We start from the raw sequence: 23,192 nt of genomic DNA, 5'->3' as shown, positions 1-23,192 counted from the left end.
CTGCCTCAGGGAATGTCCACAAAGCAAGATCGCTGATCCAAAGTAAAGCTCAATTTAGGCACACTGCACAGAATCGCTTTTCAATGAATATGTCTAGCCCTTAAAAAGGACTTTGGTCCAAGGACATAGTAAGCTCTGAGGAGGTCAGCTCTCCCTCTGTGCAGACCTGTGGGCCATTCTCTCACACTTTGATCTGAGCTCTGATGATGGTGTGGCAGGCGCAGACTCAGGGGTGGAAGGATTAGGGACAAGAGGGACGCAGGGAGTGACAGTTTCCTTTGTACTGGTTTTATCCTCATTTTGGGCATAACAGTAGACAGCATGCAAACCAATGGCTTCTCTAAGGTGTTTCTTTTTTTGGGTGTAAAATCCTCAACTCTTAAAAGAGAGATCAAAGGCGAAGCAGGCTCATTGATAACTGTATAATGGCTCACTTAAAGAGAACAGGCATTTTGCTGAGATGTGTGCGTGGTTCAAACTGCAAGCTATTAGTCATGCTGTCGGCTCATTTCCATATGTGTTTTATTGTCTCATGGGCAAAGGCTACTGCACCTACTCGCATTTATTGCACTCATGGTACATTTAATGATATTCACACCTACGGCAAAAACAAAGGGCCGTGTATCTCTTTGTCTCCATATGAAAATGTTCTTGGAAGGTGACAATGTGAATGCACATTTCAGCTTTTCTGGCCTCTTTGATGAACGTTTAGCTTTGCTGGTCAGGAACCATATGTAGCTACATAAAAGCACAGCTGTCTCAGAAATTATAATTAGGACAGAATGAACATAAATTCAGTGATGCAGACATATTTTATGGAAGGTGATCAGGAATGCCACAAAAACAAATGCCTGGTCACACTAATCATTAAAATTACATACAGTTAATCTGAAGGGGCCGGTTGGCCCTGGTGGTGCTGTTGTTACAATACATATGGTACTGCCTATCTCAGCTTGAGCTACATGCATATTAGTATCCCAGTTTTTAACTAATTTGGCATATACAGTAACCTGGTTATTTCTACCTCTGTATACATGATCATAATCATAACATTTTGATCTGCATTACTGAAGCCAGACTTTCCTTTTATTTCTGCATTTTGGTCATTATTATATAATTTACCCACTTATTTTTTATTTTACTGGTTCTACTGGTTAACTACAATGTAAGTTGAGTTGATGGCATGGCGGAGAATGATCAGAAACCTATAGTTATACTTTTACAAAACTGGCTTGTCCAGGTTTGTGAAACTAAAAAAAAAAAAGTGGTTTCTACAGGTCAGCAAAGAAATGTGTTTTAGCAAGATATAAAGCGAATGATATTCTAGAATACTGGGACAGTCCAATACTCGTGAAATTACTTAGAAACACATGCCTGATGCCACAGCAAACTAAGTCCTTTATGTTTGTTTAGGCTGCAGAATACATGAATTCCAAGTTATTGTTTGACTTTATAATTAGATTATGTATGTAGGCATTGACTTTCACTGGTTGTGGTACACACATTCAACATCACTACGATGGCTGCGCTGCACTGTTCAATACTGCTCTTAATCCACCCTGTTTGAGAATCAGGAGGACACAGACTCCCGGCAGTCACCGGATGTAAACACTGCATGAAAGTAATTACGATGGGATGAAGCGGCGAGGTTGCCCTAGGAAACCTAATCTCATCCCCTGTCCCCACATTTTCACTCGTCTGAAGACGTACACACACCGAGCCCACCAGCTGCCATCTGAACCTCATGGTCTCTTCTTGCCAACCTCAAGGGGAGAGCTGCCCTGTCACGTAGCAAACTTTCGTTATTCATGGCAGGTACAGGGATATGGGGGATCAACAGATGCGAAAGTGGTGTAGGAGTGCTCCCCAAGGCTTGCTGCCATCTCCAAGTAGTCCTGTCACTTTTACACCACAGTGCAGGATATGGATATAAAGTATGAGGCTGTAAAAGCAGTGTTTTGAAACATTGGGGCGTTAGTGGATTTATTGAGTTTAAAAGCCTTCTGAAGGATTGCCTGTTCAAAGTATCCACCTTTAAATCCCAAAGGAGATTTATTTCACCAAGTGTTCTGTCCTAATCAAAATCAACCCTCAGACACTCGCCAGATACAAGTTAGACTGCTTTGTGCAACGATGGAGGGACAGAGAAAACATATACTCATACATACACCCCAGTGCATTCAGCATTTAAAATATACATAGTGATATAAAGGAGTAAGGGTCTACTGTGTGAGTGCATGAGGCTGTGGTCATCATTAAAGTGCTTAATAGACCATGTCGCCTGTAGGACCTGACAGGCAAGCTGGGCAGAGTGGAGAATCTAGGGAGAGGGTCACCTTCATGTAGAGAAAGCTGTGTCACACTGGGGCCACGAAGGGAGTCACTCTGCCACCCTGGCCTGGCCCAGACAATACACGTCTATGGCCAACCAAGCAGAACAACATATCCCTCCAGCTCCTCTAAAAAACTAAAAAGAAACAGCCTCAGAGGGAATCTGCTTTGAAGAGCTACTCTGTGAGGTAACTGTATAATCGCTTATCTTTCTGCAAAATAATAATTATCATAGTTCATATTTGAACACAGTAACCTTTTTTTGATTTCTACATGTAACCACCTACTGCAAAAAGAAAGAACAGAGGAAGTATCCAAAGAGAAACTCGGGATGTCACCAAAACATGGACGTGCTGTCCTTTTACTCATATAAGGAACAAATATGCATAATGGTAGCTATGTTGCTATAAATGCAACAGTAGGCAGGAGTAAGAAAAACAGCATATAGGGCCTTTCTGCAACAATCTGTGTATAAGAGATTTTTGTTAAATGCAGTCAACTCCCAGTGCTGCTTTGCAAAGTGGTTCTATCTTGGTCTGGGCACAGGTGCATCTCTAAATGAGGAGGAATGAAGAGGGACCAAAAAACCCAGCAACATCCCAAACGAAAGAGAGGGGACATGCCACTCAAGGTCATGGTGAATTGCAGGAGCACTGGAACTGCAGATAGATTGGGAGTACAGGGAGCAGTTGGCTGAGAGGAAACAGGAAGGTGACTGAGGGAATCACCAGGTGGCTCCTGTGAATTATGACACCGTCCATTCAGCTGTTTTATATCTCCAGTGCAGACTACATCAAAGTGCCAGTTTGAAGTAGTCCTGTCATGTGCCACTTGCATCTGGAGTATCTGATATCCATGTGGGGTAATATGTAACTGTAAAGTACACCGTTTGGTCAGAAACTAGAGTTAATACTGTAGTTTGATTTGAACTATATGAATAACTTTTTCACAAATGGCCAGAGGATAATACAGCTAATTACAGTTTTCTAAATGTGGAGTTCATCATGAATATTGATAAAGCATTAATTAGTTACTAAAACTGGAAAACCATTTTCTCTGCACCAAATACATCACATGTTTTTGGAGCAAAAATGTACTGCATCACTTAATGAGAATGAGGATTCATTTTCTACTGCAATAAATAATGTAACCACCATTGTGACCACTGGAACAGACTATGGTATGTTTTTCTTAACATCCCTTTATCAATAATGTAATACAGGGACAAAACAACCCAGAACCCTGATTAGTGTTTAGTATGGATCATCAATTATGCTAGGATAAGAGACCATCATGTAGGACATCATCATTATGCTCGACAGAGCTCTATGCCAAACACATACACATTTCTGTATGACTCACCCTCCTTCTGGAAAACCCAAGGACTCTTGGGCTCAGGTAGGGAGCCAATAATCTGTTGTGTTAGGAATATAAAGCAATGATAGCCTTGATTAAGCCAAAGTGAGCCAATATGTGTATTTATCTCAAATCACCTCTCCAATTTTATAACGGAGCTGCTTCACGCCATAATTAAGCGAGAAAAACTGTAGCGGGCTTGCTCTTTTAATTGCACAGAAAGAAAATGAAAAAAGAAAATCTAAAAATAATTTCATACACACTTATTTTGTTCCACATTCTCCATCTTATGCTATTTTCTCTCCTGAGAGGGGGCTAACACCTTAATAATAAAGAGCCTCAGATTTGATTCAATGTATATAGTCACTACCAGGGGTTTTACGGATGTGACATTAGATATTAAAATGAGTGAGATTAGGGGATTATCTGGCATTCCAAGCTGTGTGCAAAAAGTAAAAACCATAAAACAAGTCACCGCTGTGTTCACTCAGCCAGGCAATTCTTTGAGCATATGGCATGGCGACTAAACCTTTCAGTTTTCTAGATTCATCTCGATGTGAGCTGAAAAAGGTGGTACAGTTATAGCTGATTTTAAATTTAAATCTCTTCTGTAGTCCTGACAGTTGCGGCATCATTCATAAAAGGAGAGTGTGACATTTACGATATCAAGGTCACTGGTTGACAATGAAAGAAATGTTTAATCTGCTAAATTACCCCATGGAATGATTACTTTAGTAGGCCTACTTCATAATGATTTAATACTAACATGTCGTATAATTTTTTAATTAACTTGTAACAGGAGGGCATGTGGAAGGAAGGAGTGTAATTCAAGACTAGCTGCACATTCATAATCAGGTGTCTGATATTCATGGGTAAATGCTTTCTCTATCACAAATGACAGTTTCTATTTCTATACAGGTAAATGTTAAGTACAAGGTCAACAACAAATATTTAGAAAAAAACTCTTAATCAGTAAAAAATCGTGGTAAGTTCACTGTAATTCTCAACCAGAACACAAATATCATGGGATAAAACATTAACTGGGCCAAAAACAAGTATATTACACCACTGGAAATCTTTAGCATCAAAGCAAGACAATCCTGCAGTATTAGAGTTAATAGTCATGAACCAGTGCAAGGTGCTGCATTGCCTTCTGAATTGCTGAGCAGGCCTAGATTGAGCCAGTTTAAAATTGTGAGTCAATCAGCACAGGCCAGGCACAGTGCATCAGCCCTCGTTAGCTGTGACCTTGGGAGATAATAATGGCACTAAACTCGCTGTACGTGTGGGGTAATAGCACTGTGATTAAAGAATTATGTAGGAGAGCATAAACATTGGCGTGGCTGCCAATGCACACAATCATTCACATGGGGCTGTGGGAAGACTGCTGTGGTTTTGATAACAAAATGATGAGCAGGCAAGACTTACTACTTGTGTATTTGTGGATACAACTTAAGTCTTTGTATTTTGTACTCAGTCTGTCCTGATGTCAGTGTTGTCTGTCTCATAAATATGCAGAAATATGGGTTGGCCAGTTGATCATCACAACATGCACTGCTTTCAGTTTGCTGTCATCAAACCAAACAATGCTGATCATAAATATGTGCCAAGCAGACAGGGACTATTATAAATATTCATTTCTGACTTTATACATATCCTGGATGTAGACATGCAGTTGTGCACTTCTGAACCACACAAAGAACTACAAATATTCCCAAGGCTCCCAATAGCTGTCAGCTCTCTGCCTTATGCATTCTCTTTGATAAAACACACAGGAAACAATGCATTAACAAAACACAGGAAAGAGTTTTAAGGCTATGAAAAGGCTTGCTATAAAAAAATGCGAAGACAACCTGCAGTGAATAACTGTAAATAATCTCAGCAGAGACAACAAGCTGTATGGCATTAGGATTCAAGTCCCAGTTTGTGCTTGACAAGAAATAACTCAAAAAATAAAAATAAAAACACAGAGCCAAAATAAGTTGGAGAGAACACAATGTCAACCAAACAGATAAAGTTTAAGACAATTCCAAAATATTTGAGGCGAACTGATTGAACAAAATTTTACAGCCTCGTTTCCACCAAAGAAACGGCACAAAAACAAAATATCATTAATGACTCAAAGATTTCACAGTCTGTAAATGATTCAACATTTCGGTCTTCTGCAAACTTTTTGGGCCTTTTGAAGCTTTATTTTCAGAGAAAAGAGACAGCTGAAGAGTGACAGGAATGTGGGGAGAGAGAGATGGGGAATGACACGTGGGAAAGAGCCACAGGTCGGATTTGAACCCTAGGCTGCCGTGGCAAGGACTGAGCCTTCGTACATGGGGCGGATGCTCTACCAACTGAGCTAAACGACACCCTGTGACTTTTTTTTTAACGCAACTACCTTGCACTAATTAGAAGGTAACATTTAATATCACAACATATAATAAAGAGCTGATCTCAACATTTTTTTATTCCCCTGCAAACGAAAAAACATTAGGAGCAACTTAAGACAGAGTGTAGCAGTTAGCACACACTTTAGCAGCCTGACACACTACTAATTTGTATGTCTAAAGGTGTTTATGTAATATGTTCCACTGTATCTTTTTGGTGCCACGGTCATGATTACTATTTTTCTTTGTGTGTTAAAGCTACAACTAACCAAATAAATTATTCTAAAGTGACATTCATCTTCATCTGAGATGCCACGTTTCATGTGTACAGCCAAAGCGAGACAAAATGTCCCCTGTGTGTCAAACCGCAGTAGAGAGACCTTGTACTTTGACCAAACACATCTGTAAGACCGGGGACTATGATTGAAGGATAATTGGGTGCGAGCTTGTTGAAATGGAACCCTGTGATAGACCAGGAAATTCCAGTTTCATGGACATGGCCCTGGCAAGGTCGACACTGGGTTCAACACCTGGCTTCATAAAAGCCAAATGAAAGACTGCAAAAAAGGGCTTTGAGGCCAAGGAACTACATTCAACACTGGAGTAAAACTAAGACTCACATCTGTAGTGAAGCCACTAACCTGATTAGAGCTAATACATCACATTTTTACAATGACGGTTTCCTTTATCGCGTTGTTTCTTTCTCGATACATAACCTTCCGAGAGGCTTATTTTCTGATACAGAGCCGTGTTAAATGTCTCGCCTTGTAACTTTAATTAAGTGCATTAAGAGGAACGCACAGATTCAGCGTTCTCATTACTATTCACTCAATAATAATTAAAATATCCATCTGTGAGTGTTAAATTGAAAATGTTGCCATGCGTATCACTATTGCGGCATAATGTGTCACCAAGATTTGTGGATCAGTTGGAGGTAAAAGATGACTGGGTGATTTGTAGATGACTAGATCCAAAGGGTTTCCCTGGTTATTCACTGATGTACGCTGTTTGGATAGTGCCAGCCACTGGCACTGACTCAAAGGGATCATGACCAAACATACCAAAGTAACAAGAGGCGTTACCGTAGGATGGTTCTGCATTAGTAATGAGATGACAAAGTGTGACAACTCTGTCCGGCTTCAATGACACACAAACACAGGCGCTGTTGGCTGGACTGATCCTGCATGGTAATTAACCATAATGATGTAAACAAGAACTCATTCCACCAAGGTCCGCGGCTGATGAACAGCAATCTGTTACAGTATCTGTGAGATTGCTGAGATTTACTCAGCTGAGGAGCAAGTGTCAGGCGATGAGCGAGGCCTGCTTTGCATGTAATGTATTCCGTATCCTCCTTTCCCGCTCAGCTCCTTTGATCAAAGGAGAAGCATTTATCAAGTGGTGGAGGAAATGTTTGGTGACATTAGTGTTTCAGACTCAAGCACAGCTCTAAACAGATGGGAGCCCGCCACAGGAAAAAACAATCTTTCAGGTGTACAGAAAGGACTGGGTTATTTTTGTTGAATATCTGTATATATCAGTTTAGTTGAGGAAGCTTCAAAGCAAAGAAGACGCCAATGTCCACGTGCTGTCTCTATTCGAGTTTTTCTCTTGTCAGAAAAATGACTCGAGACTTGCTTTGAAAGATAGTATTGCTGCAAATGACAACACTGCAGTTTATCTGAATGAGATGTTGCTAATCAGAAGTGAGAACAGTATTCTTTCCTAAGCTTTTCTCCTGTTTGTATTGTATTCTGTAAGTCAAACCACAGGTAAGAAAACAGTCACTTTCTCATTCCTGTTGTGAAGCATAGACAAAGATAGACAGAAACGCTTTTTGTTCTCTTGTATTGCCCACATTCTTCAGGTATGTTTAATTCATTTGTGCTTTTTGTGGTATTCTTGTCTCATGGTGTAGAGCAAGAATGACATCTGTTTAATCAACAACTTCCTCCGACAGTCCCTCAGTTGGGTACGAGCTGTTGTTTCTATTCTCAGATAATACCGCAGAGGGATAGGAGTCTCAGAAATTCTGCAGATCGTCTACAGGAGCTCCTCAAAGCCAGGTATGGCAGCAGAGAAAAACATGAAGTGAAACCAGCCTGGATTCTAATCTGAGTCTTATGCTGCTTGACTGTGCTTAAATTATTTGAAGAGCTCTAATTATTGTCAGAGCACATTAATCTAAAACAGTGCTGCTGCCATTTCCCTCACAGAACATCTATGTGGAGAAGCCTTTGTAGGAGACAAGGGTTAGTCTTCTTGGTGATTGCTATGGGCTTCCTGTGCTTGTAATCAAGACACTAGCATGCTCACTCCACATAGACACTCTAGAGATTACCTCTTCAATCCCATCAACTGTGATTACCCCTCTTGAGATGTGTGGAAATGTCACATTTTACATATCCTAATATTTCACCTCACATAAAGTTGTGCAGTCTTCCCCGGAGTGAATGGGAATGTCAGGGGAAGGTGATGTGACAGGTTTGTCCCCTTTAACTAGACCTGAAGCCCTTCCTGCTGTGGTTACTTCCTTCTGAATCAGGGTGTTGGGGTAATTGGGGTTCCAACAGCCATTAACTTAACCTAGGTGGAAGACCACCACGACCACTATCAGTGTAATTGGATCTAATTGGCCCAGTGTTGGCCAATGATTCGGATCAGACAAATAGCGATGGCTAATCTAAATGGCGACGTGACCTTTTGAAAGCTTCAGTCTAATTAACCTTTGAAAATGCATACAGGTAGTGTATGTGCAAGTGGACCACCAGCATCGACTGGCTGCAGAGAGGGCTGGGTTATGATCTCACATTGTAGCTAATTGCTGATTGGGGGACATCCAGTACACATACTGTATTCTATTTTTAAAAATCTCATCCAGGTTGGTTTGTTCTACTATAGATCTTAATCTCTATCCCATGATGAAAAAAGGAACCAAAGATTGGCAATGTGTCTATGTGCAATGTATTACCAATACGCTTAGTTTTACCTAAAATAGGTAGAAGACAAACAAAATTCCCTAAAATTAAGCAAATAATTTTAGTACTTTCGAAAAACCTTTTTTTTTATTTTTTATTTATTTATTTATTTTAAAATTTCTGTTATATAACTGGAACTAGCTGTAAAGGTCTGTCATTGTTCATATGCAAATTAAGTTCATCCAAATATTGTCATAAAGAAAATTGGATTCTATTGTGGAGAAATTCAGTATGAACTAAATGCAATACTGGGTTATATAGACGCAAACACCATCTGCGCTGTGTAAGCAGATCAGCAGTAAACCTCTCATTCTCCCATCACAATTAATGACACAGTTTACTTTGCTATGATCAGAAGCCAAGTATGTGTACAATGAAGTCCCTATACTTCTATCAGCCATTATATAATTAAATCTGAGTCGTTTGCACTTGTGGACAATAATTTACGAGAAAGGGTAGAGAAGCGGATAGAGGGAAAGTTTGTGCACGATCTGTTCAGTGCATAAATGAAAATTAATTAATCACTTGGGGAGTCGGCACACCAATGGAATAGGGTGGAGAACAAAGTCGTTAAGTTTGATATGGTAGTATTTAGAAACATAAATAGTGACAAAGACCCTCCAGTGTACTTAAATACAGCAGTAAAAAACACATTTTCAAATATCACCAATGACCTACATTAACAGTTAAAGTTATTTACAGCATATTTCACATTATTCCTGAGAACAGACTTTTAAAACTGGTCGGCCAAAACAGAATCAAAGGTGAGGTTAAATTCGACTTCCCTCCAAACCCCAGTGTGTTGTCCACCTTGGACACCTTGGGGGCATGGCCACTCATCCCATCGATACAGTGTTTGTTCCTCACTTGCTGTCCTGTCATGTGAAACAGATTATCTAGTAGGGGGCTATCAGCTGTCATCTTCAAGCAGGGCGTGCATGCTGATGTGTCACTATAAGATATCGTTTGCAGGAATGCATTTCAGTAACACTGTCGGGCAAAATGAATGGGAGCTAGCAGCCTTGCAATGAGCCCACAGAGAAGGGTAGCTAATCCTATCATTCTACACCATTCATCTCCAATCCACTTGGCTTTCAGCATTTCTCAACGGGCAATTTGTGGCTTCCCTGCTGGATCTCCTCGAAGCCAGTGTGTTATGACTACAAAACACTTCCAGGTCCGCCTGGGAGTCAGAGAGGAGGCCACTAAATGCAGTCTGCATCCCTGTCACGGTCCACACCGACAGCTGCCAGCCCACTGCACACTGCCAGAAATAGCTTAATGACAGATACTTTCGAAAAACATCAAATTGTGGCCTGTCAACGTCAAATTAGGAACAAAAAGGAGGCTCAGTTGCCCACATGATCATTAGTCAACAACTAAAATGCTGCCTGCATCGTTATGCCACATACCCTCGAGAAATCCTACTTATTTTGTCTCAACAGAACACTCCCCAAAGACGAAGAAGAAAAGCGAAATTAAATGAAACAATAATGATGTTTTGGGTAAACATGGCTATTCTTTTCTTCTAAAGGTCACAGTCTATGGGTAGTTTAATATGTCTCTAAAACGAAACACAGTCTACAGCTCAATGGCTTCCAGATGGTGGCGTCCCCGTCCACACAGTCTGTCTGTTTCTGCCTGACAGATGCTATGCTTGCTTCCGAGCAGCCTTCCATGACTAACCAAGACAAGGGACCTGCATTAACCGTCTCCTCAGTTCCATGTACTGTACCAGGTCTTTGGAGAGGAGGCCCCCCCAGGGTGTGACTGTACAGAGATACAGTACACACATACCCACAAGCACATTATTAAAAGGCACATACAGTATACACGGGTGAATAATTCTTGTTTCACCAGATATTAAAAGCTAGTCTTGATTGCAAGAAATTATTCTTTCAGTTAGAAGAAAATTTGATTGGCAGGTCTCAGTCAGCACGTTAAAAATTGGCACGTCTTGTGCGCTGCATGGCACCTTTACACACAAACAAATCTTTTTTTCACCTGTTCTGCGAATGCAATAATGTGGGACTGCTGAGTTTCCCCAACAACCTCAGCTGTTTCCAAACAGACCATAATAACATGGCATTCTCTGTATTAGAGCAACCATGATGAGACCTATTTATATGTCCTGGCTCAAGCAAATATTGATAACCTGCTATAGAGCATTTTGCACTCATATCGACCAGTGAGGCTGTGTTATTATCACAATTCATGTCGAGAATCAATCCACCAAAAATCCATATTCCTACCTATACTACCTCTTCAACTCTTCACCTTCTTCCTTTGGAACCAAACAACATACTGTAGTTTAACAAGCACTGAGCAGAGGAGGGGGCTGTTTCACAATGTGCTGCTCATCAGCCCAGAGCTGCAACTCTTCTCAGAGGTTGCACAGCTCCCACGGCTCCCCTGTGTGATGTTGCAGAGCCCAGTCAGCTACACAGGCATCCTGACTGTGGGCTGTGGTCAGTCAGAGCCCAGGGAGCTATGACAGCCTGCTGCTCTGTCAGCCACAGCAAAAAAGATAGAAAAAAAAAATGCACTGAAGCATAAGAGTCTTCTAGGCAGAGAAGAAATGAGCAAACAATGTTTCAACAACACAGGCACATTCCCACAAGCCCCAGCAAGATGGCTGTAAAAGACATAGACTATGTATGCACATGGGCACACGCTTTCACTTTCCAGCATGCACTGCAGCCAAATGATTTGACGAACACAAACTCAGGGGCGTGAAAGCCTGCACTGTTCCAGATAGCTTTCAACTTCAGTGTGGGGGTTAAACGGCGGATTTCTTGGCTCAGGTTGATCGTCATTTTTCACCTGAAGGCCATCAGTAAGGCTTAGAACTGCATCCTTTACTTACAATTTATCCTTTGGTCAGAGGTAGTCATATAAACAAAATGTGCAAGTTTTAAGCCTTTAGATAAAAATAAATAAGCTATAACAATTTTGTTAAGAGTTGGTTATTTTATCTTATTTATTCACTCAATGGTGAACACCTTATGCAACATTAAAAAAAATAAAAAATGCTGTTCTCTGACCTCAGACATAACTTTACAAATTCATCCAATTATCTCACAAAACTAAAACAACAAAACAAAGATCTAATTTTAATGGTCTGATGATCCACCGTCTAAGCTTCCCCACAACAAAGACTTCATGGACTTCTGCCATATTCAGACTTCCACACTAGTTTGATTCTTAATAATAACAATAAGGCATAGAAACTCAGAAACAACTCTAAACTCAACCTAAGGTTCTGTTTTGAAATTCAATGGTATTCCCTGTAAACTAAGTGCCTAGACATGCTACAGTGCTACAGTCACAAAAATATTTTGATGAGACCACTGTGATAGCCGTACTGTTTTGTAGCCTAAAGGGTGGCTTTGAGCTTTAAGAAACAGGGATTAACTACCAAGCTCTGCATCTTCTTAATCTTTCATGCTCAAGTTTATTTTGTGTTAGGCTTTGTTTTGACTCCTGTTCCTTTGTAATGCCCTGGAACCCCCATTAGGGAGCCAACCGTCTAGGATTCCCAAAAGTAGACCCCCACTTTTGCCCACTTGGCAGGGTGCCCGCTTCGGTAGGATCTCGTGTTTCGCTCACAGAGCAAAGCTCATAGTGAGACCCTTTCAGATGAGTCAAAATGAGCTTAACGCTGATCAGCTACCCAAACTTGGTCTCATTGTGCTCTGCACCAGGCAAGGCTGTCTGTTCACAAAGAATTAGAACTTGAAAACCCTTAGTGCCACTCTTCAAGTGAGTCTTGCATATCAAGGAGAGCTGGAGTAAAACTAAATCAAGGCCACATCCTTGAAGAAACAGCTATTTCCCTTTTGCTTCTGGTAAAAAGGCTTTTTGTTGTCCTTGCAGCAAGGAGAGACGAAATGGACTGTGGCTAAAATAATGTGATGACTAGGCTCATCCTACAAGGCCAGTCAATCACAGAACACCACTGTTTTCACTGAAGGCCTGTTCAACACAGAGCAGCTGTATAAATACATTAGACAGGATCCAGGCAGATCCCAGTAAAACAGAAACTCTGTTTCTTATAAATATATGGATTATTGGATAAATAAATCAAGAGATAGACCCAAACTAAAGACCTTTGGAATGTGCCAAAAACAAAGAAATGATTGGATCATTTGTGGATGAAAATAGACAAGCTGTTGGTGGTTCCTGCAATGAGGCCTGAGGGGCTCTGTGCTGTAGAGCATGCCTTCTTTGTGCCCACGAAGCCTTGAGCTGACAAAAGGAAATTATTCTGTTGTGAAAAGTACATTCCAACGTAATGTCGTGCTTGTGGAACATCATATCTAAGCAACTATTATTAGGAAAGTTTAAAGATCAGCAGGCATGCTGCTCATTTCAGAGAACTTCAAAACACTTACCATAACAACTTAAGTCATTTGGATTCACAATCCATTTAATTACTACCTTGAGGTGTCTGTCGCACTGACAATAAGTCATCAACAGAACAGGAATTTATCACAATCATCTTTAATGAAACAGGAACTCATCTATGTCTCTTCTCCTTGTTGGTAAGTACTTGTATTGATTGTCCTCTGATGAGCCGGCAGTAGGTTGGTGCAGAAAACATGATTTGTGGCTATTTGGTGTGATACTGATTTGTTTACCCTCTGTGGGCAGGGCAAATCCATATATCACGTGTAGCAGACCGAAACATACGGTCCACAACAGGCTAGAAGCTGTGTGAATGATCTGATGCTGCCAGCGGTGGATTGTGTGGGCATTGTCTCATCTAAAGCCCTTATGATTCAGCCATGATCAGTACACTAAACCTTGTGCTTTTCTGTGTGTTAAAGAAGAAAATAATTCTTAGAGAGGTGGCAAAGATATCGTTACTCAAAGAGAAACATCCTCTCAGAAGTTGGACATCTGATTTAAAATAATGATATACAAATCTACATCATATCCCTTTCAAAAAAAAAAGAGTCAGTTTTCCAAACTAAAAGTAGCTTCCCAAAAAATGGCAAAGGAAAAACTTTGCAGCAGTAGTCTACATGAAAAGCCTTCATTTGACAAACATGAAACATTACCATTGTGTTGTGTTCTCTGTTGCTTTTGTTTAAATAAAGAAGATTAAGGCTTTTCAGAACTGTATCGAAAATGAAAGATGCTAAATCCTTTTGTTCTTGTACCTTTTCCAAATTTCCTAAAATTTACAAACACAGCTTTTCCCACTGAAGGCTTACTCACTGTCAAACCAAAACAAAGAAGCATATAATTTCTTTCTTTCAAGTTGCATAGAACAGAGACAAATTTCTCCTCAGATGAGTGTGCGCATGGTTGTGTATACTGTACTCACCACAGTGCTCAAGCCATGCTCCTTCATCAGCCTGAGGGAGTTTTGGTAGCAGGAGGTGAGGTCATTGGTCTCGGTAGGGCCCACATGACCTCTGGCCACCGGGCCCACGGTGTGGATCACATCTGTCGAAAGGGGACAACACACAAAGCTCATTTCAGTACAGCCTACCTCTAGCAAGGTTACATGGTTTGTGATATTTCTAGTACTGCCATGTAGTGCAAGGATAAGTACTCTACAATGCTATAAACTGTCTACCTTGCAGCTGAGCAGTCAAGCAAAAGTTCTGGAATGTACAAAATCTCCATCAAATACAAAATATGACAAAGTTTGTCCTCAATGGTGACGGAACGAACAACCCACTGCCTGAAATGAATGCATTTATTCAGTAAATGAAACGGCAGCTTAGATAGAAAATCAATTACAAGATTCTCTTATGCCATCTACTCAAATATTCATATCTCTCCCAGTACTCTCTTTCCCTGCGCATAGTAATGTCTTTACCTGTCAATCATGAGTCTCCTTGTCTGGCCTGGCCAAACTGGGGAATGCAGCTTCTTAATTGAATCATACGAGTGATGACAGGAAAATAAGAGAGCCTTAGCAGTGACTTGACAGAAACATAATCTTCTGCATTCTGCCTGACTACCCTTGGCCTTCTCAATGTTGGACAGGACAGGTCAACATCAATATACAAGAATTAACTCTGCATCATCCATAGAGCATTCCAGAGAGTTGCGCCACAAGTTGTCAGACTAACTGCAAGAATTTCAATGACACAGCAAAAAATGTCATCAAGGTCATTCGCGCAACCATGATTGATGAATAATTTTCTGTTTATTCAAAAAGCAGCATTGGCTGGTAAATCTAAATTCATGGATGATTAAATGTGGATCAACTACGGCTTGTACATTTGCAATTTAATGCATGAAGTCCCCATTTCTGTGCACTAAAATATTAAACCGTGTTTAAGTATGAAGACTGAGTATTCAGACCAGGTTCAGGTGAGGGCATGCAGGGAAAACACAGCCTGTTTTAAGTCACCTCATGTGTTTTACTTTTTTACACCTAACCTCACCGTTTACTAATAATATAAAACATTTAGCCTCACTTTCTCACTTAATAAATGTAAGCTATATTACTACTCTACTTGACCATAAATCATTTATAGATTAAATTTAGTTCTCAGTTGTATGTCTGGTTGCTTAATAGGTCAGGATGATAAAATGCATGAGGAACCACTATAATCAAGTGGCTTTCACTGGTGTTGCTTAAGAGGTGAGATAGTGTGTTTGGGAGAGGGTAAGAAATGAAAGCTTTGGGTGATCCCTGGTTAAGCTGAGGTGGGGTTTTAATGAGAATGGAGCTGTCTGAAGTATTGTCTTTTTCCAGAGTAGTAGGCCAAAAATTGCATAGCACAATACTGTTATAATGGGACACATGGTAAGTTGTTTTTCGTACATAATTCATGATTTTTTTTGCTACAAGAACGGAAACATGCCAATTAGAGTATGGGCAAGCCCCAAAAACCAGACTACTGGTGAATTCATGAAAATTTAAACAGTTCTTATCTCACCAGTACCGCTGTGTCCACTCGAATTCTCAACACTTCTACATCAAATAAATATTTATACAGCTGTGTTTCTTTAAGGTGAAAGATATATTTCACTTTGTACCTAAGGAGGGATATTACACGGAGGACAGTTAGTTGTTGTAGAGCTCCTAAACACTCTGGCAGCTGCTTCAGTATCTCTGTAAACACAAATGACCTCTCTACCCTTGGTCTTGGAGGAACTGAGTTTATTTGTTTTGTTTAAAGGAAAAGGCACAGTCATTTTCTAGATCCAACATAATCCAATGATTTTGATGGCAATGTGGTGTTACAGGCCGTTAAGCTGCTGTAAAATTAGAGTGACTTTATTGAATCATAATCTTCTAAAGACTTGTGAGCATGCATGGTCTGAAAAAAAATCTTCTGTATGCACACTGAAATACAGATAATTATAATTAGTTTAATAATAATTATAAATAAAGGAATGTCAGTGTAGTGAATTAGCTATGGGGAATTTAACCGTGGGGGTACTCTTGGCTGAAGGTTGGACTCTCAGCATATAAAAACAGAAGGCTCAGGAAATGGTTCATGTTGATCAATACATCATTATTTATGTTAAATTATACAAAGATGCTCTTGAGTTGTAAAAACTATCAGATAATCCATCCAACATGGGTCTTTATTATCTTGTTTTTCTCTTGTAGAACCTTCAGCTTTTATCATTATTCCCAACCATTAGCTGACAGACACATTTCAGTGTATCACTGTTTCTGTCTTACTCTGAAGCACATACCGACACATGTATACCATTATCTCTGGGCAACCTTCGTACAAGAGGCACATAAATCTCTTTCTTAGCGGGGTTGAAAAGATTACTAGTGCTCCTCTTGCACTTCGGGGGGTTGGGCTTGATTGCGGGAATGATAACGGATGCAGAAAACATCAAGAGAAATGTCCTGATGAAAGACATTAAAGGGATGCTTTAGTAAGCTGGAGGGAAATTAATCAGTCAATATCAGAAAATCTCAAATCTTCACACCAAAATAACACTCGTAGCCCGACCTGTTAAAATAGAGTTCACTTGTAAAAAAATAAAGAAATATGCCATTTACAAGGAAATAAAAAGCAAGTCATTTCAAAATGAACCTGTAAAAAAACTGAACGGAACTAAATATAAGAGTATAAAACACGGCTGAGCATAGTTTGCTGTGAGCCTACAAAATAAGTTATTATGGAATTAAAAAGAACGCCTCTTTATCACACATACCACAAATCCCTTTTGCACACCTCCTTCAAGACCTTCACCTTGCCAATTCCACAACTAGTTGATGAGCTTCTATTTTATGTTTTTTTAGCAGTTTTTCCTCACAGTATCTTGACTAGAATTGTTCATTGGAGTCTTTTGCTTGGGGCTATAAGGTCTATAACATAACTGAGCCAGCAAAGACTGATGATTGCCATTCACACCTAGCTGTCTGTCCATAAGAGCCCACAGGCCCTGCATAGAAACAAACAAAAAGAGCAGCTTTTGTAATGGTAAATTGTGTGCAACATCTAAATTCATTTGAACCAAATGAAATACCATAACAGGAATGATACAGAGTGATATCCTCTATTTGGCTGTGATGATACTCTGTAGAGCTACGCATGTATTGTGCGCTGCATCCTACAACACAAACCACAAGTGAAACATGAACCATTTATTTTCCTCAGCATATGTCTGTGTATCCTCTCTGTGACCACTCAGCCTGGGCAAGTTTGCTACCAACTACAAACTACTCCAACAAGGACAAATTGATCAGTCGTTTTCAAACTAAATGGTGGAAATGTGCCACAGTGCATGCATTATGCCTGCCTACTCTAGACTTCTAATGTGCTATGATTAGCAAACGTTTTCTCCCATCAATTCCTGCAAGTCTATAAAAAAAGCACTGGAATGGGGAAACACGTAACAAGCTGCAGAGTCAACAGAAAAATGTTGTTTTTATCTTCTTTTTTTCTCAGAACTATCGTGCCAGCAAATTATTTGGTCACATTTGCTCGAATCCTATTCAAGCAAAAAACAGCTTCATGCATATGCATGATGGTTAGTTATAGAGACCACTATTGGCGTTATACAGAGGAGAATTTAGAGTGTGCATAGTCTTCGTCTGAATAACCTCAGCACTAGAGTGTGTGACTTATGTTTCCCTTTAGTTTGTTGGGGAGGGTGTCGTGTTTCTGTAACAGCAGGGACCCTGGAGATTAATGGTGCAAGTATAAAGGCACGAACGCTCTTAAATGCTTGCCCATCAGGTACAAAGTGCAATAATAACAACAGAAGGGCAAGTATAAGATATAACTCTCAAGTACACTTCTCACATCAGAGTGAATTTTATCTTCATGTAAACCAGAAAGAAATAGGAAGTGATATTGTTGTTCTCCAAGACCTGATACCGTGAACGAGCGCTTTGAATTTAACAGCAGTTCTATGAATTCTGTGCTACGTCATCGCAGGGTCACAGCTAACTTTGTAGGAACAATGACTCGACCTGCAAGATGAAAATGTCTTATGCTAAAGTGCTGCCATTTGGCAGTCAGGAAGAATGAAATAGAACCAGCGCTTGTAGACATTGGCAACAGTAAAATAGTAATATGTAAACCAGAATTCTCGCCAGCGCTTTATATGGTTGCGGCCCGCTACGCTAAAATTTCAGACCGCAACGGCAATTTCCCCCCGTTACGTTATTTTTAATATAGCGTAACGGCTGTTTTCAGTTTTCGTCACCATCGTCAAAAGTTTTTTTTTTTCCTGCGCACTTCAGCAGTTTTCAAGGTGTCAAAATCAGCTGACGTTTGCTTGGTGCTGTCTTCCTACAATGGTGTAGCCGACGTTTGATGAACCTACACATGCGTACTCTGCGCTGTTGATTTTAGGTTGCTAGGAGACAGATGCCTGGAAATCAGTTCCCCGAGAGAGAGAGAGGGAAAAAAACGACAACTGAACTCCCGCTCGATTCCCAGTGATAGCTTTCTTTTGAGCTGGACTTTGAGCTGGACTTCGGTGAATGTCATAATTATAACAATGAATGACGGACCCCCTCGCAAAAAAAGAGACATTCGTTCTTTCTTCATGGTCAGAAATGTAAGTGCACCAGTTATACATGCTTTCCATCACGCTTGAAAACTTAACCAACACTTTGATGAATGGAAACGTCTACCTTGTAGGCAGGTTTAGCAATGACAGGACGTAGGCCCTATCGGATGATTTTTAGTGCTAATTTAGGCTACTGGATCCCACTGTGGCTGACATTAACACACTAGTAATCTGCCTGCATGCCATCCATCATTATATTTCTATAAGGAGACTGAGTTTACATATCTTTTGACAACACCCTTTGCAGGTAACACACTGCCAAGATCCAAAGATGTAACAATTTTCCACTAAGTATATACAACATAAAAAATGCAATTTATTCCCTCCAGGTACCTCAAATATGGCCCATTTTGGGCACAATTTTTCAAAATTTTCGCATCAAGGACCCCCCTTCCGCACCATCCCCCCGCTCGGTCGCTACGCTCCCTCGCCTTACCCCATTACTCTAAAATAAAATCCTGGTGAGAACCCTGTAAACAGTAATATTTTATTTTTATTACTGCAAAATTTGAACATATACATGTAGTGACAAAACATTTGGTTTCGTCAGCCAGCTCACATGTAAATTATATGTGAAGACAGAATGTAACCTCATATTTTTCTAAAGATACATATTGATACAAATCCAGTTCTAAGGCCTGTACCTGTTTACCTCCTAGACCAGAGCTCTGATCAAGGCATATTTCAACAGATTTTTATTGTTTTTTTATAAAGTCTGGTCCATTTTGAATGAGCAGCCATTAGTTTCAGTGAGGATGCAGTAGGCAGTAAGCAGAGCATGCAGATATTACATTATTACATTGCATTACATCTATTTCAGCGACCTTTTCAGTGACCTTAAACTTTGTGTTAAAGTATGTTTGTGTTTAAGAAAGTCAAAGCTGTTATAGAATACGAAAAGACACCATACCAAACAGAAACCATTAAAAGAAAACTGATGCAAGATATATTTTCTTAATGCAGACCTATTCAGACGTCAAACAAATCTTGACATATCCCTGCATGGCCCTTATTCTGCACTGTGCAGCTGCATTATGCAGGAAAGCATAAATATCAGATGGGAACTCAATATTGCCACATTCTGGTTAGTAAAAGGCTCAGATTGAGAGTAAAAATAAATAAATAAAAGTGATTTTTGGTAAGCCTGGTCTGTTCGGGATGGACTGGACATGAATTGACCCCTTCAACATACCAACTGTGGAGCGTGTGTGTGAACATCTTAAGACAAGCCTACTAAAATATTCCTCAGCTGAAAAACTACCAAGGGGACATGCTCACTTCAAAGACGCCACTTTCTTAGTAACTAAGAAATCTTTTGAAATATCTAGACTTCATTTAGAAAAGGCGTGCTGTGCTGTTTCAGAGAGGGAGCGGCACTTCACAGCCTAATCAATCTTTCATTTTTACTTGCCTGTACTGACTCTCATACTGTCTTAACGTTCCACAAAGTTGGAAAAAAATAAAAATAAAATGTTTACTGTAGTGTCAATGTTCCTGAATGGTGCTATGCTATTCAACAACCGTTACAACTGTTAGTACCAAAGAGATATGTGGATATGGGAGCCAATTTATATCTATTATAATTCACAAGAGCCAACAGACAAGAATCAAACCGCTTCCATGCCGCCTATGGCAATTATCATCCACGCTTAAGAATCAACAAAGAACATGATGATTCCCAGTCCATTAAGAAATTTAGCAAAATGTGAATTTAAATGCAGTCACTGTGTTTATGGGTGAAGCCAGATTTTGTATGAAAAGTGGACTGTAGGCTTGTTGCTTCATGAGAGCCTTGCTAGTAGAATTAAGTCTCTTTATAAAGCTCTATGACGGATACGTCTGCATTTTATGTACTGCGCTTTTGATTTCGCTGTAATGACTGAGGTGTTTTCAAATTGTATTAAAGTCAAGGGCACAGTGACTAACTGTCATTGAGAGTGGATGAGCACAATGGAAATACTGAGCTGATTTAAATGTATTGTTATATGTAGTTTCCTAATTAATATAATAATATCAGAACATAATGATATCAGTAACATTATTAGCACAATGAGCTTCGGGTCAATTCTGAAAATTTCCCTGAGGAAAATGAATCACAGTTGGCTTTAGCATGAAACCATGTGATTTCTTCCAATCTATGAGAGACTCTTGGTGTTGTGCAACGACTGCCTGTCCTGTGTTATAAGACTTGTTTTAGAAAGACTTCACAGTGTAATGCATCGTGGCAAATTGAAGAAATAGGATCGATATAGTAACGCAGCACTCGCTGAAATCTCTCGTCTGGGTTCCATGAATATTGAAGTCATTTTGTTGTTTTATCCCCCAAACCATAAAAAATGGACAAAACACAGTTTTATACTGTACGTACTGTTACATACAGTAACTGCTCAATTCAGATGTATTTTTTGTGTGGCTGTTCAAATTATTTTTTATTAACTGTGTCCAATATCAGACTCCAGTGTGAAGTAGCCACTGTCCTTAACTGGCCTGCATGTACATGTGCGAAAAGAAGAATAACATGTCATACGACATAACCCCAACACTCCGTCATACAAAAGTGAACGTGAAGGCCAATGAAGTCCGTTTCCACGGTTTCATTTATAAGATGATGTGCAGTGGAAGCCAGTGAATTTGTGAGCAGGTGATAACGAGGAGGAGGATGAGCAGCGATGGCTGCTACTTCTGTTACGGAGGTGTGTGTGTGTGTGTGGATGTGGAGTTGGAGCCGCGAGGGACTGTGATTCAGATTTCATCCAAAACTTTCATCCAGCTACTTTTGACTACATCTGTCAGTACCTCTGCACAAGACTCCCATAGCAAGAGACTTCAGCTGAGTGAGTGACATAAAAGTCACATGAACTGTTCAGACTGTGGTTGCATTGGAAAAAATGTATCTTTATCCTGATTTCAGACCACATGATAAGTGGCTTGAATTCTGAATCAGAGGTGAAAAGATCCGGTCTGATATAATAAAAATAAATAAATAAATAAATAAAATCTTGTGCCTGTTTTCTGAACATAGCCTTAAAGGGTAAATCACCAATGAAGCACAAAGGTAGCAATCTATTGCTTTCATGAATGCTTCACACCCTAATGTGTGAGGTCGACACACATGTCTTTCCTTTAAAAGTGTGCAGGATTTAATGAAATCTTGTTGCAGCCTGTAACCAACTGAATACCCCCTCACCTCACCGTCTCCTATAACAGTGAAGGAGAGACTACAGTGGCTACTCGTGAAAGGATCTATTTAAAGTTAGTGTTTAATTCGGTCTGTTCTGAGCTACTGTAGAAACATGGTGGTCAATAGTTGATGGACAACAGAACAGAATTTTTTTATTAAGTACAGTTATAGTCTAGTCAGTTCACATAAGAACTTTAAAGGACATTTATTTTAAATGTTAACTACATGAAGCAGAGTTTATCTATTATTATCATCAGTAATAGCAGCAGCAGCAGCAGTAGTAGTAGTAGTAATGGTAGAGATAGCAATATTAGCAGTAGTATGGTATTAAACAACTTTCATTACTACGATATACTATAGGAAACTCAGCGCTCTATAATTTCATGCTCTTGTTACATTGTTAACCATTGCCAACTGTCAAAATAAAGCATCAATCCTTTAACTTTTCTTTACATGCTGGCTTGAATTAATGACTGCTTCCACACATCTTAACATGACAGTAAATAAATGCCAGTCATTGTGAACTGAGAGGAAAAGTCTATCTTTTGTCAATCATGAAGCTGTTTCTTCAAAGCATTCAATGGCCCATGAAAAAAAAACAAGAAATGAGAGATGGCATACTGCTTGAAAAGGCTCTTCAGCATTTCCCATGCCTTCATCTCTACATGTAACTCACTGTCAGTATGTCACAGCCGTACACGGCATGTTACAGAGTTTGGCAGGTGAGGATCCACCTGCATAAACAGGGCTCCAACTGTAGTGTTGATTTACAGAACAATACTGAACCTAGTTCTCTTCACCTACAACTGCAACTTAAAGACACCATAAATAGAGAGAATAAAGGCGCATGTGTTAATGACGCAGGTAGTGTTAATAAGTTGTAACACTGAGCCAGGTTCAAAAAGATAAATGGGACATCGACTTACCCGAGCTCAATTGTTAACAAGATGA

The 23,192-nt window shown here is 39.9% G+C and overlaps 1 protein-coding gene across 5 annotated transcripts in view; it reads right to left on the bottom strand.

Annotated features, from left to right (window-relative positions):
- The window catches only part of macrod2 (mono-ADP ribosylhydrolase 2), a 384,274-nt gene that overhangs the window by 106,277 nt on the left and 254,805 nt on the right, over window positions 1-23,192 (bottom strand). For all 5 annotated transcript variants that reach the window (XM_019266258.2, XM_019266257.2, XM_010729933.3 and 2 more), the window contains exon 6: window positions 14,376-14,497. In XM_019266258.2, the coding sequence (XP_019121803.1) occupies window positions 14,376-14,497 (122 nt within the window). The remainder of the gene's footprint in view (window positions 1-14,375; window positions 14,498-23,192) is intronic.

This window comes from Larimichthys crocea, chromosome III (assembly GCF_000972845.2).
Source record: "Larimichthys crocea isolate SSNF chromosome III, L_crocea_2.0, whole genome shotgun sequence".
Taxonomy (NCBI): domain Eukaryota; kingdom Metazoa; phylum Chordata; class Actinopteri; family Sciaenidae; genus Larimichthys; species Larimichthys crocea.
The sequence above is the reverse complement of the archived record's forward strand: the minus strand, read 5'-3'. Positions and strand labels throughout refer to the sequence as shown.